This window comes from Erpetoichthys calabaricus, chromosome 3 (assembly GCF_900747795.2).
Source record: "Erpetoichthys calabaricus chromosome 3, fErpCal1.3, whole genome shotgun sequence".
NCBI lineage: Eukaryota > Metazoa > Chordata > Cladistia > Polypteriformes > Polypteridae > Erpetoichthys > Erpetoichthys calabaricus.
The window spans coordinates 260,709,723-260,728,865 of NC_041396.2; the positions used below are offsets into that span (position 1 = coordinate 260,709,723).

General features: G+C 40.6%; 1 protein-coding gene across 3 annotated transcripts in view; it reads right to left on the reverse strand.

Moving 5' to 3' along the window:
• pld2 (phospholipase D2) overlaps positions 1-19,143 on the reverse strand; it is a 97,709-nt gene that overhangs the window by 34,628 nt on the left and 43,938 nt on the right. For 2 of the 3 annotated variants that reach the window (XR_007934314.1, XM_028798143.2), the window contains exons 3-12: positions 16,502-16,629; positions 16,063-16,205; positions 15,199-15,292; positions 6,698-6,763; positions 6,545-6,603; positions 5,615-5,707; positions 5,296-5,448; positions 1,988-2,137; positions 1,705-1,788; positions 1,457-1,535 (exon numbers count right to left, since the gene is read on the reverse strand). Coding sequence is in view for 2 of the 3 variants with exons in the window: in XM_028798143.2 (XP_028653976.2) it covers positions 1,457-1,535; positions 1,705-1,788; positions 1,988-2,137; positions 5,296-5,448; positions 5,615-5,707; positions 6,545-6,603; positions 6,698-6,763; positions 15,199-15,292; positions 16,063-16,205; positions 16,502-16,629 (1,049 nt within the window). In the remaining variant the exon portion in view is untranslated. Of the gene's footprint in view, positions 1-1,456; positions 1,536-1,704; positions 1,789-1,987; positions 2,138-5,295; positions 5,449-5,614; positions 5,708-6,544; positions 6,604-6,697; positions 6,764-15,198; positions 15,293-15,686; positions 16,030-16,062; positions 16,206-16,501; positions 16,630-19,143 lie in introns of those variants that run through there. The other variant, XM_051924057.1, reaches the window with a different exon arrangement.

Sequence of the window (19,143 nt, forward strand, 5' to 3'; positions counted from 1 at the left end):
GCCCAATGCGAATACTCAGTTATATTATGAAGCAATCACTGAGGTTTCAGTTCTTGCATGAAATTTGCAAAGTAAGCATGGGGTACACCAAGTTTTGCCTTTTCTTTTTCAAAAGGGACAGTAATACAAATTCATCATTGGTACTACTACTTGTGGACTTTATTTCCCATTATCTAAGTATTTTTAGAAAACCTTTAATAATACTATTAATAATACATTTTGATTATAATGGCTCCTTTCCCATTCTCACAGCATTTCACAGAAATTCTTAATGAACAATAGGGCATATATAAAATTGGATTCAAATAATATCAGTATAAAACACTAAATAAAGATAAATACAGGAAACACAAAGCATTGAATTAGAATGAGATACAATAAACCAGAATAAAATGCAAAAAATACAAAATACTACAAGAAAACCTTGAATAAACAACATAATTTGTGATACAAATGCAAACCATTCTGTGCACCTGGACAAAGAGAGTAAGCTGAAAAAATGGTCAGAATATCAGGGCAACTTAAATGCCTCCCTGAACAAATGGGTTTTTGTTGTATTTTTAAAAGAATAAATTGAGTCAGCTGATCTCAGTAATTTAGAGAGGTCATTCCAAAGTGTGCCTGCACTAAATCTGAAGGGAACAGGTGAAATTGGGGCACAATGTGATTGCTAGAATCAGTGGGCAAACAGGAGCATAGTGATAGTGGAAGTTACTGATGTAGTCTGATGCAAGGATTTTTGAAACATTATAAGTTAATAATAGAATTTTATATTTAATGCTATGAAGACATGGGCAGCCAGTGAAGGCAGAGCAGGATGGGTGTTATGTGCTCATTGTTGTGGGTCTATGTGAGGACTCTTGCAGGAGAGTTTTGAACCAGCTGGAGCTGTGATAGTAAATCAGAAGGGGCACCTTTCAGTAGGGGGGTACAGTAGTCGATGCAGGATGTAATAAAAGCATAGACAAGTGTCTCAGCATTAGTAAAGGAAAGGAATTAGCAAATACAGGATATGTTGCAGAGGTGAAAGTAAGAAAGTTTCTTAAGTGATTTATATGAGTAGAACAGGCAAAGGAGAAATCAAAAATTACACCAAAATTCCTACCAGAAGAAGAAGGTCTGATGACATCATCACAAAAAGTGATTGAAAAGGAGCTCATTTTCTTAAACTGAGCTTTGGTGCCAATTAGCATGACTTCAGTTTTGTTGCAGCTTAACTTTAAAGATGGTAAATGTATCTTGTGAGTCAATCTGTTTAAATTTACAATACTGACATACCCTTTGTGTGAAAACCATTTGTTTCCTTATTGGGGCCAAATATAGTATACCTCTTTGAGGGCCTCCTACCCTGTTCAGTCCTCTTCTCTTTGAGGGCTGGTCACTCCCTTCACTGACTGCAGGGTCACAAACTCACTTCATTTAATTTGATTGCTGCTGGATAAAGATTTAAACCTACTGCTTTATGATGGAGGATCTGATCCAGCCGCCAATAGTCATCATTTGCAGGCCTTTTCAGGAAAATTTCTGGACTTAGCCTGCAGGAAAAAGAGACACTCAGATGTTATTACCTGGTGACAGTTGATAGCTGTTTACTAGTCCACTGAGCTTTCAGAATCACAATAAACTACAACTTACACATTTAGATTGATAAAAGAAAGGCTGGAAACCAGGAATCTCCTAGTCTCTCCAAGTTAATTTACTCACCACCAGTCTGTAATGAAGATTTCTTCCTTAGCTTGCTCCAAGGCCTCTGCCACATCGGCAAAATAGCCACATCCATTTACATACCTATATAGAAGATATTTGCACTGTCTGATTACTGTATTTTTCATCCCTACAGCCTACTTAAATAGGGATAGCTCTCCTAGTCTGATTATGTATCAGTCAGTCAGTGCTAATTTTCCTAACCATTATCATCATAACAAAAGTGTAATAGGTAGGGTTAAAAATCATTTGATTCTGACATTTGTTATTTAATTCCAGTTACCATTTGCACAATGAGTTGTGGCGTATTGGTACAAATGAACCAAAACGATGTGTCTGGAGGAAATCCTTAGAATACTGTTTTGCCAAACCCTGGATTTCGTAGCTCCACCACTGGGCTTGTCGGTAACTGCTGCACTTAATGATCAGAGTTCTGCAATGAGAAAAAAATCTCCTCTTAGAACTAGAAAAGCAATGAGCTTAAAATATATCTGAAACTGTACAGACAACAGTGGCCATTATTTCTTATTCAGGAAGCAGGAGCATTAATATCAAGAAAGTTTATTTTTGGGTACTCTTACTCTGACTGAAAATGTAATTATTTATTACATGCCACCTTTTATAAAAGCTTGTCAAATTTAAAGCAGCACATCAGATTAACCATTTTTCAGTTTTCAAACTGCTAATCCAGTTCAGGTTTGAAGAAAGCTGGTGCCTATCCTGCCAGGACAGATTGCGCCCGTAGGACTGAACTCCCAGACTATGCACCAGCCTATCACAGGGTACAATCACACAATGAACCATACTCACATAGAGGGGGGATTTACGGTCAGTAATTAACTTAACACAGAAATTGCTTTGAATGTAAGGGAAATATCAGAGTACATAAAGCAAAACCCATGCAGATATGGGGAGAGTATGTAAACTCCTTGAAGTTTGGCCTGGGCTTGGAACTGAAAGCTAGACTCTGGAGCTGTGAGAGAGCAGTGCTAATGACGGTGTGACCATGTTGTCAATATCAAATCACACGCACATAAATAATAAAAAAGCAAAAAATAAATGATAAACTATGCCTCATGCATATGGTGTTAAAGGTCAAGTAGTAACAGAGAAAGCTAAAATCACCAGGCTAGTGAATATTTCAAAATAAAACCTTGAGTCTGTGAGACCTTTTACTGTCATTTAAAGTTTGATGGATAAAGGCCACATAGCCATCCAACCCCTATCTGAGTAACCTACTACATATTGCATGTTCAATACCATTCAGGTACTTTCAGATTACCTTGGATCAATAGGCTACTGTTTAGGTTCTGTTTACTGCAAATTGCACAACAATGGCAAGACTGACAATATCCCCATATGATACCTTATAAATTAATTGAATTATTTAAGTTGTATGTTTATTCTGTCTTTACTTTTCAAACAGGGGATGTAGAACCTACAGTGAGTCTTTTCCCAAGGCTCCTTTGTAAAGGAATATAGGAGCAATCGTTATCAAAGGAAACTGCTAAAATATACAGGACTTAGAGAAAAAGGAAACAAAAAATGTAAAAGAAAGAGTCACACTGGAAAATAACAAGAAAATATTTTAATGTTGAAGCTTTTACCGGTTTTCAATTTGTTTAATTTTTAAAATGCATAATTAAAATTTTGTCTCACTCAGATAAACATATGACTGTATTCAAAACAATTTGCACTTGTCCTACAAAGATAAACATCAGTACAAACTTTTTGCTTTATAAAACAATTTGCCTTATAAAATTTATGTCCATTTTCAGTGCTACCCAAAAAAAACTTTTCTCTTGATTTTGCCACCACTCCTATGCATCTGATTTGACCTCTTCATAACTCCCTTAGTGTGTTCCATAATGGTAACCCTTCAGATTGGGAAGCAGGTGCTAGTCATAGTGGAGTAGGACTGTAGAATCGGGTGGCTGTGGCAATACTCAATCCACAGTTTCACAGAGCAGGCTCTGACTCCCATGCTGTATGGGTGGTAGCACTGTTGTCAAGAAGGGGATAACCGATAGTCTACCTCCAGGTCAAGCAACCAATGGCAAAGTAAATAATGCATTATTGACTGGTTAAATGAGTTATGATGTTGCAGGCACTATATTCCACTGTCTTGACTGTTGCTTGAGCTGCTAGGTCAAACTGATGGATCAAAGTTTCATCACTTGTTATTACCTATTAATTTATTATTAACCTATTATCTATTTATAGTGTAGTTCTTTACTTGTCTTATACTTGTCCTGTGTTTATGAATATGCTGCATATTGTTCCTTAGTTTTGTGCTGCAACACTGTAAATAACAATAAAGACTTTTCACCTAACTTGTTAATACTCCCAATCAACAAGTCCGAATTCTTTGGCCACTTACAAAATCAGAACTGCAGAATCCCCTTTTCAGGTTCAGACTGAATCCTTTTGTTCACCCATTGTGCTCTTTCACACATTTTAAATTATATGAGGGAAAATCAAAAAGTAAAGGCAACTTGAAAATGATACAGTAACCACAATGAATAGAAGATGATGCAATACAACATGTTCACGATGGCTTATGGGTAGTTCGAACATGCACAGCACACCATTCTGCCATTAGACTAGTTGAAGCCAAGGTCAAATCAACATGGATGCGCCGCTGCGGGATTGTTGAAGAACACGCCATATTGAGATTTCTTTGGGCAATGCAAATGTGCTGCATTGTGTCACTTTCTATTCGTTGCAGTAATTCTCAAATTACCTTTACCCTTGTATATGTATGTATCTACCTACACCTATATTTATAAAATAAATAATCTGTGGCACACTGGTATTCCTGCTCAGACTATAAAGCGTAATTTTATTTTAGGCGATCATGTTGGTGGCTGTAAGAGCCATTTGTCAGTTAGTTATGTTAAATTGACAAAAGTATTTTCTTAGTTATGTTAAATGTTTGCCTATATATTAGTGCATAGTCAATGGGAGGTTCTATCACAACACCCTCAAGCTAAATTATAAATGGAATATTCTAATTATTTCTTGTCCCTCTGACTACAGACTAACTCCAGTTTATGATCTGCCTTGCAGCTGGTAAGGCAAGGAGGGCAGTTTCAAACCGTACATACATAATGTACTGTACTAAGTGAAGCCTAGGTAAGTTTGCCATTGAGAAATAACACAACCTTTAGGTACAGAAAGTAAAACAACCTTTAATTATAGAAAGTATCTGAAGTTTAACACAAGAAAGTTAAGATTGTAAAGAAACAGAAATTTTTTTCCTTTTTTACCTTTTATTCTGTGTAATAACTTTTTTCTGAACTTCTATAATTTGATCATTTTAAAATTTTCACTAAACCTTTTTTAAACAAACTTTATTGGACTGAGAAATTTCTTTTTTTATGCGTAGGACTCATGCTGGATTCTATCTTGCCAACTCAGTAGCTTCTCGATTTTGGGAACATGGAAAAGATGCAGCTACAGTGGCCCTGGTCAGAAAAGTGTTATGGCAGTAGGGCTTTTCCAATACCTTTCTCCTTATTTTTAAGATAACTGTATCAGCATTAGGACATCTTTGCATTAGGTACAGTGCCGCAGATGATAGTTACGTACCTTGCGAAGTTCTGGATGCAGACCCCATATTTGGTTTCAGTGAAACGTCGGCCCACCTGAACTTTGAGCTCTGGGTCAAACAGAAGCACAAAGGAAATGATTCCTGCCTCAGGCTTCATATACAGCAAGAAGGAGTCCTTTACAACAAGCCACCTGTAAAAGCAAGTAGCACAGACTTCTTTAGCTCAGGGCCTAGATAACACTCCAGAGAAATGAGCAATATTTTAACAGACCTACAGGATGAGGGAGAAGCTATGCATTTTTTAAATAAAACTTCAAAAGGAGGAGATTAAAAAGTTGTTACGGCTGTGCTTCTCACCTGCGTGACCAGCGATAGCAGAACTGATGGTGTCCAATGCAATTCAATCCTTGGATGCGGTGGCCCCCTGACCGTTTCAGGATAAAACCTTCCCTGCAAATAAAAAAAAAAAATAAATTTGTGAGCAGTGGTTTCACACTGATGGAGGACAGACAGTGTGACCTCTAGTGGAGTTACAACACCCCAAACTTCAGACTCAACCTCACAAAAACAAGTCCCAGGTGCAAATGCATGTTTTATTAAATAAAATAACTTACAAAAGTCTTTTTTGTAATAGTGGCAAAGCACTATTTCTCTCTGTCTCTCTCTTTTTTTTTACTTCCACTCCTCCCAAGCGAGCTTTGTCCTCTCCCACCCGACTCCGTCTCCAACTCCCCAGGTGAAGTGGAGCAGCTTCCTTTATACCGGACCCGGAAGTACTTCTGGTGCAATCACATTGTGCCCAGGAAGCACTTCTGGGTGAGGTGGAAGTTCTCTGTGACAGGAGAACCTGCCTCCAGCATCTCTCCCCAGTGCCACCTGAGGCTGCCCATCTAAACTACAATATCCATGCAGCCCTGCAGGTGTCTGAATGGGATTCACGTCAGTGAGATGTCGCCACCCAATGTACTGGAGAAGCACATGGCCCTGGAAGAAAGAAGTCTCTCCCGTCCATCCATTATAATGGCCTCCTGACCAGGAAAGGTACCACTAATCAACCTGGTCAGGATGCCTGTCCACCTACACCCTTTGATTAAAAAGGCATCCATGCCAGGTAAGTAATCACCCATCCTGGCCAGGATGCCAGCCAGTCAATGCTGTCTATTACAACAGGTGTACAGGACATTCCTATAGTTATGTTTTTCACTTTGAGAAAACAACTAATTAAAGCAGAGTCATCTGAATCAATTTTTCAATCCAGAAATGCTACAATGGAAAAAAAAAACTTACAATCCTTTTGGTCCAAGGTCCTTGATGAAAGACAGTGGGCTGACATCTAGAAATTCCATCTGCAAATGAAAAAAAATCACTGCAGTGGTTACTGTCTGACCTGACTCTAACAGCAGCCAACCTCATGTGGTCATTTAAAACTAAGCATCTTACCATGCCACTGAAAGTCCTACAGAAGCTGTTCTCTAGGAGTTCATTTAGGTAAACTTCCAGATGTTTCTATAGGAAAAAGAACAACAATGGGAAATGGATCTCGTGTAGGGTATAGATAATGAAACACTTGCCATGTTTTAAAACAACTGGGTAGAGTGCTGCTTCAGAAATACAGGGTGGTCCAGATATAACTATGCAACTTTTAATACAATGCAATGCAATAATTGCATAGTTAGATCTGGACCACCCTATACTACAACTCTAGGCATAAAAACAGAAAGAAGAATAAACAATATAATACCACTCTATCTGAACAGGTATCCTTCTTACATTGCCATACAAAATGGAGAAAATTATTTGCTGTGTGAGAAACATTCTGTTGTACCAATGGCCCCTTTTTAGCTTATCACAAAAAATTACTATTCAAAAGACACTTTAAGAACAAGTGTAAAAAAGCGTAGTATCCCCAAATTTTCAATTTTCCAGATCAAGAGCTGTTATAATTTATCAGCTGGTATAATTGTGAATCAAGAATCAAGAATTTACAGGTAAAGTTGACAAGACATCATAGTGGTCACGGGGGCAATTGGCATGAGAACCAATTGCAAAAGACTCATAAAGCATCAAACAAAAGTCTATAATACAGTAAGCTTGATCATTTCACAGACATTCTTTTGTTTTCTAAATTTAGCTATATGAAAATTTTCTGAAAATAGGAAAGACCTTCAAAAGGAGGCTGTTCTACATCCAAGTAAAGGTGGAAATTATTGAGTTAGCCTATCACCACACCAAATCACAGTTGCTGTTTTTCCACCACCGTTTTTCCAGTGGTGTGACTGTGAGATAGTAAGGCAATATGATACAAGGTGCCTCATGGTGAAAATAGAACTTTAGTCAGATTCAGAAAAGTAAAACTACAATATCATATGTACTTAGATCCTTGCCCCTCCTTTAACCGCCACCTTATCGTGGTGGAGGGGTTTGCATGTCCCAATGATCCTAGGAGCTCTGTTGTCCGGGGCTTTATGCCCCTGGTAGGGCCACCCAAGGCAAACTGGTCCTAGGTGAGGGATGAGACAAAGAGCGGTTCAAACCTTCTATGATGAATGAAAACTTTGGACGGCGTTTTCCCTTGCCCACACACGGGTCACCGGGGCCCCACTCTGGAGCCAGGCCTGGAGGTGGGGCTCGATGGCAAGCGCCTGGTGGCCGGGCCTGCACCCATGGGGCTCGGCCGGGCACAGCCCGAAGAGGCAACGTGGGTCCCCCTTCCCATAGGCTCACCACCTATGAGAGGGGCCAAGAAGGTCGGGTGCAGTGTGAGTTGGGTGGTGGCCGAAGGCGGGGACCTTGGCAGTCTGATCCTCAGCTACAGAGGCTGGCTCTTGGGACGTGGAATGTCACCTCTCTGAAGGGGAAGGAGCCTGAGCTAGTGCGTGAGGTTGAGAGGTTCCGGCTAGATATAGTCGGACTCACCTCGACACACAGCTTGGACTCTGGAACCAATCTCCTTGAGAGGGGCTGGACTCTCTACCACTCTGGAGTTGCCCCGGGTGAGAGGCGCCGAGCGGGTGTGGGTATATTTATTGCCCCCCGACTTGGAGCCTGTTCATTGGGGTTTACCCCGGTAGACGAGAGGGTAGCCTCCGTCCGCCTTCGGGTGGGGGGACGGGTCCTAACTGTTGTTTGTGCGTATGCACCAAACAGCAGTTCGGAGTACCCACCCTTTTTGGAGTCCCTGGAGGGGGTGCTAGAGGGCATACCTTCTGGGTACTCCCTCGTTCTGCTGGGAGACTTCAATGCTCACGTGGGCAATGACAGTGAGACCTGGAAGGGCGTGATTGGGAGGAATGGCCCCCCTGATCTGAACCCGAGCGGTGTTTTGTTATTGGACTTCTGTGCTCGTCACGGATTGTCCATAACGAACACCATGTTCAAGCATAGGGGTGATCATATGTGCACTTGGCACCAGGACACCCTAGGCCTCAGTTCGATGATCGACTTTGTGGTCGTGTCATTGGACTTGCGGCCACATGTCTTGGACACTCGGGTGAAGAGAGGGACGGAGCTGTCAACTGATCTCCACCTGGTGGTGAGTTGGCTTCGATGGTGGGGGAGGATGCCGGTCAGGCCTGGTAGGCCCAAACGTGTTGTGAGGGTATGCTGGGAACGTCTGGCAGAGCCTCCTGTCAGAAGTAGCTTCAACTCCCACCTCCGGCAGAACTTCGACCACATCCCGAGGGAGGTGAGGGACATTGAGTCCGAATGGGCCATGTTCCGTGCCTCTATTGTTGAGGCAGCTGACCGGAGCTGTGGCCGTAAGGTAGTCGGTGCCTGTCGTGGCGGCAATCCCCGAACCCGTTGGTGGACACCGGCGGTAAGGGATGCCGTCATGCTGAAGAAGGAGTCCTACAAGACCCTTTTGTCCTGTGGGACTCTGGAGGCAACTGATAGGTACCGGCAGGCCAAGCGGAATGCGGCTTTGGTGGTTGCTGAGGCAAAAACTCGGGCGTGGGAGGAGTTTGGGGAGGCCATGGAGAACGACTTTCGGACAGCTTCGAGGAGATTCTGGTCCACCGTCCGTCGTCTCAGGAGGGGGAAGCAGTAAAGTGTCAACACTGTATATGGTGGTGATGGTGCGCTGCTGACCTCGACTCGGGACATTGTGGGTCGGTGGGGGGAGTACTTCGAAGACCTCCTCAATCCCACTAACATGCCTTCCAATGAGGAAGCAGAACCTGGGGACTCAGAGGTGGGCTCCCCCATCTCTGGGACTGAGGTCACCGAGGTGGTCAAAAAACTCCTTGGTGGCAGTGCCCCGGGGGTGGATGAGATATGCCCGGAGTTCCTCAAGTGTCTGGATGTTGTAGGGCTGTCTTGGTTGACACGCCTCTGCAACATCGCATGGACATCGGGGACAGTGCCTCTGGATTGGCAGACCGGGGTGGTGGTCCCCCTCTTTAATAAAGGGGACCGGAGGGTGTGTTCCAACTACAGAGGGATCACACTCCTCAGCCTCCCTGGAAAAGTCTATTCAGGGGTCCTGGAGAGGAGGGTCCGTCGGATAGTCGAACCTCGGATTCAGGAGGAACAGTGTGGTTTTCGTCCTGGTCGTGGAATGGTGGACCAGCTCTACACCCTTAGCAGGGTCCTGGAGGGTGCATGGGAGTTTGCCCAACCAGTCTACATGTGTTTTGTGGACTTGGAAAAGGCATTCGACCGTGTCCCTCAGGGAATCCTGTGAGGGGTACTCCAAGAGTATGGGGTACCGGACCCCTGATAAGGGCTGTTCGGTCCCTGTACGATCGGTGCCAGAGCTTGGTCCGCATTGCCGGCAGTAAGTCAAACCCGTTTCCAGTGAGAGTTGGACTCCGCCAGGGCTGCCCTTTGTCACCGATTCTGTTCATAACTTTTATGGACAGAATTTCGGTTTGGTGGACTCAGGATTGGGTCACTGCTTTTTGCAGACGATGTTGTCCTGTTTGCTTCATCAGGCCGTGATCTTCAGCTCTCTCTGGATCGGTTCGCAGCCGAGTGTGAAGCGGCTGGGATGGGAATCAGCACCTCCAAATCCGAGACCATGGTCCTGAGCCGGAAAAGGGTGGAGTGCCCTCTCAGGGTTGGTGGCGAGATCCTGCCCCAAGTGGAGGAGTTCAAGTATCTCGGGGTCTTGTTCACGAGTGAGGGAAGAATGGAGCGTGAGATCGACAGGCAGATCGGTGCGGCATCCGCAGTAATGCGGGCTCTGCATCGGTCCATCGTGGTGAAAAAGGAGCTGAGCCGCAAGGCCACCTATGGTCATGAGCTATGGGTAGTGACCGAAAGAACGAGATCGCGAATACAAGCGGCTGAAATGAGTTTCCTCCGCAGGGTGTCTGGGCTTTCCCTTAAAGATAGGGTGAGAAGCTCAGTCATCCGGGAGGGGCTCAGAGTAGAGCCGCTGCTCCTCCGCATCGAGAGGAGTCAGATGAGGTGGCTCGGGCATCTGATCAGGATGCCTCCTGGACGCCTCCCTGGTGAGGTGTTCTGGGCACGTCTAACCGGGAGGAGGCCCCGGGGAAGACCCAGGACACACTGGAGCGACTATGTCTCTCGGCTGGCCTGGGAACGCCTTGGGATTCTCCTGGAAGAGCTAGAAGAAGTGGCCGGGGACAGGGAAGTCTGGGCATCTCTGCTCAAGCTGCATGGACTTAGATCCTTGTTATTTTGTATTTTGTTCTGCCAGTTTCCACTCTCCCATTATCTGAATTGTCCCAAAAGCATTTTTGTAATTAGTTACCTGATTTACTGCCATATGTCACAGAGAAATAAAATTATTTTTTGCACTTGTCCTTAGTATTGAAAGTAAACAATACACAAAATACCTTCTATAACATACATTTAAAAAACAAGCTAATAACTTTGTACACTAATTAACATGGACTGTTCAGCAGTACCAACTTCACTGTAACCTCTGTCAATCAAGGTCTATGGGAAAAGGTCAGACTCAGATCTGATAGCTGTTCTTCACAATGCAGGTCAATGTCACTTTTTCACAAAGATTATTGAAAAATTACACACTATTTTCTATGCATGTTATCAAGGTGACATGAGTGCAGGGCAATGGAAGCAGGCAAAAACAAACAAGTTGCAACAGGGAAAATTCTTTAGAAGACCAACATTTGTGCTGAGTCAAATTAAGGTTGAAGTCTTTTGTTATGTACAGTAATCCCTCGCTATATCGCGCTTCGCCTTTCGCGGCTTCACTCCATTGCGGATTTTATATGTAAGCATATTTAAATATATATCGTGGATTTTTCGCTGCTTCACGGGTTTCTGCGGACAATGGGTCTTTTAATTTCTGGTATATGCTTACTTAGTTGGTTTGCCCAGTTGATTTCATACAAGGGACGCTATTGGCAGATGGCTGAGAAGCTACCCAGCTTACTATTCTCTTTCTCTTGCGCTGACTTTCTGTGATCCTGACGTAGGGGGATTGAGCAGGGGGGCTGTTCGCACACCTAGACGATACGGACGCTCGTCTAAAAATGCTGAAAGATTATCTTCACATTGCTATCTTTTGTGCAGCTGCACGGTGCTTCGCGTACTTAAAAGCTCGAAGGGCACGTATTGATTTTTGCTTGAAAAACAAACTCTGTCTCTCTCTATCTCTCTCTCTCTTTCTCTTTGTCTGCTCCTGATGGAGGGGGTGTGAGCTGCCGCCTTCAACAGCTTTGTGCCGCGGTGCTTCGCATACTTAAGCCAAACAGCCCTATTGATTTGTTTGCCAGAGATTGTTTTCTCTATCTATGTGACATTCTGTGCTCCTGACACGCACTCCTTTGAAAAGGAAGATATGTTTGCATTCTTTTAATTGTGAGACGGAACTGTCATCTCTGTCTTGTCATGGAGCACAGTTTAAACTTTTGAAAAAGAGACAAATGTTTGTTTGCAGTGTTTGAATAACGTTCCTGTCTCTCTACAACCTCCTGTGTTTCTGCGCAAATCTGTGACCCAAGCATGACAATATAAAAATAACCATATAAACATATGGTTTCTACTTCGCGGATTTTCTTATTTCGCGGGTGGCTCTGGAACGCAACCCCCGCGATGGAGGAGGGATTACTGTATACAGAGTACAGTGAAATTCCTACTTGCATGTCTGACCATCATTTTACCTCTCTCTACAGTAGTGGCATGATCAGCAAGCGTGATTCTTCCTTTTCTAAAAGTGAAATGTTAAAAAAGTAACCTGAAAATCTCAGAGATAGTGCTTTACAGGTGATAATGGGTACCCTTCCCTCCTCCTCCATCTTTGTTTACTTCTTCATCCAATCACTTTCTGCATTTTGCTCCACATACTTAAACCACCTTAGTCTGATTCTCCCCATATCTCCTCCATAAAAAGTCTTTCTTTTAACTTAGTTTTCACCTTCCTTTCACTGCATGGCACTCTAGATAATAATCTAATTACTTCCATCTCTTGCATTTCCAGCTTTGGTTCATGTGCCACCTTACCCATGTCTCACTCCAATAGAGCTTACTACTCCTAACATAACTTTCATAAACCTTTCGCTTCAATACTGTAAAAGCCAATCTTAGGAAGTTAAGGCTTTAAGTAAAACTCATATAAGTGTTTGCTTAATTTGAATATAATATAAATTACTCTCATAGCTATAGATTATGGTATAGCTTTTACCTCCTGTGGTTAATGTGAAATAGAACCTTCTTGGCTATACCTGTAATACAGAGTGTCATTTAAGACTGTCTAGAATTAGTGTCATTGCTAGAATGGACTGATAGACTGATTTGCAGTTTGTAAATGGGATGGCATAAAGTTTTCTGACCGTTTAGAAATGGTTTGAACATGGTCTTTTCTTTATTTTGCAATAGCAACTTTTTCTCTATTTTTGTGTGAACTGTTTTGCTTTGAACTTTTATCAAATTTTTACAAACAAAGATATTTGGTATATGGAATAATTTAAATATGTGTCACACTATTGCCAGAATCCCATGAAGCAAACTAAAAACTACAGAACTATGATAATTTTGGGTAAATGCAGCTACAAATGCCAAAGAGGCACCTTGAGAAGAAAGAATGGGAACAAGTCCTAGAATTTCTTTCAGGAGTTTCTCACATTCACTATTAACAGCTCTTCCTATACCTCTGTCTGCATTCAACATGTCACCTGAACAACAGCATACTTACTCTTTGTACTTTCTTCAAAACAACTCCAATGTTAATATTTACATTTTCACTTACTATGTCAGCATTCTATACCCTTTTCATACAATTTCTACAAACAAAATTGGCACTTTCTGCCTGTAAACTACTCTTCATACAACTCCATCTTTGCATCCACTTCCAACAACCCACACTTTAAAATTAGTTTCTCCCAATACCTCGGCTGCAAATGCCACATGGCCATGCATCCATCTGCTGTTCTTTTGCCTCCAACCAACAACCCCTTGGTCTTTCCTGTATTTACCATGAGGTCTTTCACTTCTAAGCTAGCTTTCTATTTCAGTATTTCTCCTTTTATTCTGTTTCACTTTTTGCTAACTTCAGCACCAGATTTTAACCACTCAGCCACCTCACCACCTCTCAAGGGACCCTTTCAAACAAATTTTCTAGGTCCACAAAGAAAAATGCAGTTTCTTTTCCTTCTCAGGAGGCTTCCTGAATGTGTCTCATTCACTCTTGTTACCAAAATTTCAGCAAATTTGCTTCTAACACTGATTCCTCTTACTTATCTTTATGTCTCTGATTAAAATATCTCCTACCGCCATGCTATGTTGTGATACACAACCTGTTTTAGGGATCACCTTTACATTTTCACTATGCCTGGATCAACGCAGGACTCCTCCACACATCACTACATTTCCAACGACAACCTTTTTGTATTTATTTGTCCAAATAAAACATTTAGGTCAACAGTGTAATACATGTACTTTACTATTACTATTTTATTATTACTATTAATGTTCTTTTTATGAGCCCATTTGAACAACTGAATAACTACTGTAGGTCTACTGTGTGTCAACAAATATTTAGAGGAGAAGTGAAATGAAGTCAAGAAAGTAACTAACTTTATATTGCCAGGTATGCTGTTACGCAAGAAGTTTTAATATTTATTTGTGAATTGTGAGGCATATACTGTACATACAAAGTATCAAAAGTAGAAATTTCACATGAAAGTACATAAACTTTACAGAATATCAGTATATATAGTATATGGTAAAAAAACCTGACTACAACTTTAGTACATAGTACCTCTGAAATGTGATACTTCAAATAAACATATCATTACAGAGAATTTTAAACAGCAGCATGGCAGAAAGGTATGTGGTTATGATTATGATGGTTATTATGACTATCTTACATTGTTTAAACACTTCTGTGCTTATGAGTTTCCCTCACTTTAGACAGAGTCAGGTTGAATAATGACTCCACAGTTACAAGATCAGAGAACCCAAGAAAAAGAAAGTGGCCAGAAAAAGTGGTTCAAAAGTACCATCCAAGCCTACCTTCCAAATAGTCCAGAGTGACATTACTAACTGAGAGACCTTAGGCAGGGTAAATCCCTTTGAAACTATATACATAACCTTGCTTTACTTCATTTTGGGAATGGTTGCTTCTCTGACAAGGCAGTCAAAAGAAGATGGACAGGAGGGGAAGAGAACCTAGATTAGCAGGATCCATTTTCAAACTGAATCTGCCCCAATGTTTTGTGGTTTAACATTTAGATCCCTCAGTCTAAGGTCACTAATATAACCTGGGTAGAAGGTGGGGGGTGTCATTCTCAACAGACAGAAAAAGATAAACTCCAATAATGTTAAACAGTTGTCTTACATGTCAATGAGCACATATTTGTGAGGTATTGCTAATTTATACTGAATTTTGAGAAAACAGACATAATATTAACTTAAGGAGTGGCAGCCGAAAGCATTATGAATGAATAAAAGTACAGCTGTTTCAGTCCAACATTTAAAAACTGTAGTGTCCAGGATATGAAACTCACTGGTTTGCTGGATGCCCGACGGTTCCTGTCTGCCCCATGAAGTGTCGGCATGTCTCCACCAAGTGCTTCTAGCTGTTGTCTTTGAATGGCAAACCTACAAAATAATACCAGGTCTTTATATACCTGAAGAGATATTTTAGAAACAAAATAAGCCAAGTAAAAAACATTTAAAAGCACTTGTTTACTACATAGTTTTAAAATGGCGGTGAAGAGAGTAATATAGATTGGTTGGAACTATGTATATGAACTAGAATATGGCTAACTCTTCATTTTGAAGAGGAAGGGCAAAGAGAAGAGGAACGGCAGAGAATTTGAGAAATGGAAAATAAAAAAATAACACGTTGAAGACTACAGGATCACACTATGTTCAGAAAAAGAGGGGAGACTTGATCCAGAGACAGATCAACAAATAGAATATAAGGATCTTTTAGTGAAATAACCAAGGGAAGTGTAAATTTAAAGAACAGAAGTCAACACAGAGTACTTACAATGTAAAGGATAGTAGCGTTCCATATGGAGAGAGATTAGAACCCCTCATGAAGAGATTAAGAGGTGAAGGAGTAAAAAAGTCTTAATAGAAACATCATAAAGTTGTGCAAAAATGAAGTTCCTATAGAGACAGGACAAAATGAAAACGTCCTCTTGGGGTGAGGAACATGAAGGAAGAGGGCCTCAAAGAGAGTAAGAATGAACAAGAAATCCTTGAGGAGAAATCATGAGATGGAAAAGTGGTCCTCATGGAGTAATCGGTTGGAGAAGACGTTTCCATAATGAGTTTTTCATCTGATTTTATTTTCAGTGAGTGGAAACAAGATCTGTATAAAATAAGATTAAAAGGTAATAATTGAGTCAAAATGGCCATACCGCCCCAAGGGCAGAAATGTCATCAGCATCTTCTGAGCCTGCACATCTCTGTGAAGTTCCTGGAAGTGTTTATACTTCTTTTTTACTGTCCAAGTAAAATGACCATGTGTAAGTCGCACAGTGTAAAGTGTGCAGATTTTGACCTAAGAGAAAAAAGGAAAGAATGTTAAAAAAAGAATTCTAAATAACTACAGTCAAACCACAAGCTTGAGAGAACAGAAGTAAATATACTAGGGAATAGAACACAGAGATGAAAAAAATCTGAAATAAAAGAAAGTCTTGACCTAAAAATGATCATTCTAAACTTATTTTAAAAACGATTAGCTACTTTCACTTAGCCGGTCACCAATATACCAGAGCCTTGAAACCAGCTGAATTGGCTTTTCTGTTTCTCCAGCAACATTATGCAGCTTTGTGTAGAGCAGAAATGGGTGCTAACCTTGGATCGGGTGGTATGTCTTTCTGTACTTTCAACTCGACAGCTGATTGGTGTCCCTTTCAGGAAAATGGGGATGTTCTTGTCCCTGAAATTCTTTAGATGATAAATCACTAAAAATGGCCGGTCATCTGTGGAAAAAAGAAGAGAAGTGAGTGATGATTTCAGCATATGACCATGGAGAAAAGTGCTTTACAATGATCTTCAAATAAGTAGGCATGAACATAAATGTCGCCAACTACAGATGTTGGCTCAATATATAATTGAGCCTATTTCTGCAAAATGTACTGCAATAAAATCTCATATTGAGCATGAGATTATCTACAAAAAGAATAACTAATTGTCAAATAAAATATGCACACAAGATGGCGCTGATATTCCAACCCAAGTGTTTGCCACATTCTATATTATACATAGTATTTTGTTGTAAATGGAAACAAGTCAATCTGGCAGTAAGATTTCATAATTTTCCAAAACAGCAAAATGATTTCTCTATGGTTTAACAGGGCATAGCTACTTAAATAAACTGAGGAAATGTTGAATATTTTTATTTGCATTTGTCCGTCAATTGCCTTTTAGTACAAATGAAACACTGGTTCCCTCCAGGTACAAAACAAAACAACAGAGGCAAAGTTTATTGTGAGTGGGGATGTATAAAATGTGTAAGGTACACATTTAGGCTAGTTTGTAGGGTTCGTGATACACAAGACTACAGAGGAGCTGACTTAATTTTAGTCACATAGGCAACCTTTTACTTTTAGATGGTGCCCTCACTCCAAAAGACGAGGAGAGACAAGCCCAGACAAAGATTCAGTAAAGATCATAGTTATATACAGGGTCCAAGAAAGGGACGAGGGATTTGGCAAGGTGGGACAGCTAGTTCAGCTTCACTCCTCAGAGTTCTATATATCATTGAAGGCTCATTCTCCAGCTGTACCACTATGTGCTGATATCAACAGGTGTCACCAAACTTTCCATTTTTTGCTGTGATGTTATGACTTAACACAAAGTCTACCAGTCGCAAAACTGGTTAAAGCCAAATTGAATGGGAAATTTCCATGGAGTACAACAACAACAACAAAAATGTATTCATTGTGAAGGCCACAATCACACAAGGGGCGCCGTAATGGGCTGTTTTTTGACAGGCCGCAGGCCTTGACTCCCTATGAAGACAAGAAAAAAAAACTCACAAAAAAATCCCCTTGTAGGGAAAAAAATAGAAGAAGTCATGGGAAAGGGAATTCAGAGAGAGACCCCTTTCCAGGTAGGTTTTGCGTGTGGAATGGGTGTCAAAAATGGGGCAAACACTATACACAAAATAGAACACATATAATCCCGTTCACAGAGCTGGATGGCCAATCGAACACTGTTAACTCAGGAATACAATACAATAGTTCTGTACAATAGTGCAATAGTAACAGCACCAACTACAAAGCAAAACACAATAATATGTTAGATTACAAAACAAACAAACATGCAACTAAGCAATGTTTTTGGGGAAAGCAAGTGTTTACTTCATCACAAAATGATCTGTCATTTTCTATTATTTTAAGGATGTATATTTAGGAAGGTGTAGCAATTACCTAAGAGGCATATAAGTATCTATAAAAAGTGTTCATCCCTTGGAAGTTTTCAGATTTTACTTTGTATAATACTAGCTGTGTTACGCTGTTTGTCCAGAGATATTTTGTAAGACAACGAACCTCTGTTATAGTGCCGTGGTTTAATCAGATGTATCAGAAGTACTAGATTTTGTTTTTTTTTTTAACCAAGGGGCTAATATCATTTAATATTATCTTCAGGCAGTGTGGTGTAGTGGTAAAGTGAATTTCTCCTTGGGATTAATAAAGTATCTATCTATCTATCTATCTATCTATCTATCTATCTATCTATCTATCTATCTATCTATCTATCTATCTATCTATCTATCTATCTATCTATCTATCTATCTATCTATCTATCTATCTAAAGGGTTTAGACCTGGAGCTTCAAACCCTGTGTTTGTGGGTTCAAATCCCACCACTGACTCTGTGTGACAATCAGTAAGTCACTTTACCTACTTGCTGCAATTGGAAAAATAAATTAAATAGAACCAATTCTATCTCAGATGTTTTAAGCTGCCTTGAAGGAAGGTGTCAGTCAAGTAATAATAATAATAATATCATTAGGTCACTAGTGCTGCTTACTCTTTAACATGCTATGCTCAATTGCACCTGCGTAAAACATTCCTGCCGTAGATCAATTCCTGTTTTTCATAATGACTTGGCTTTTGTTGATGGTCACTGCAAAACACGATTTTACAGAAAAGTCTGTTCTTTTGAATCGAAACAAATAATCAAAAGGAATAATGTGAAATATGAGTATAAATTATCATTATTATATGTTTACAATTTTCATTTGTTTATATAGTCCACTGAAGTATTTCTTTTCATGTTTTTTGTCAGTTTGCAGAAGCGAGTGTACAGTATTTTGGAGAGCAGAGGATCATCCATGCTAAAAGTAAACAAGGGCTGTCAAATTAGCCAAAAAAATAAGGTTTGAATATTCAAACTAAAAATAAAAATAAGTAAATACCTGAATATATCTGAATTTAGGTTAATGAATTGGGACATTACATTAATGGTTTGTATGTGCTTATTTTTACT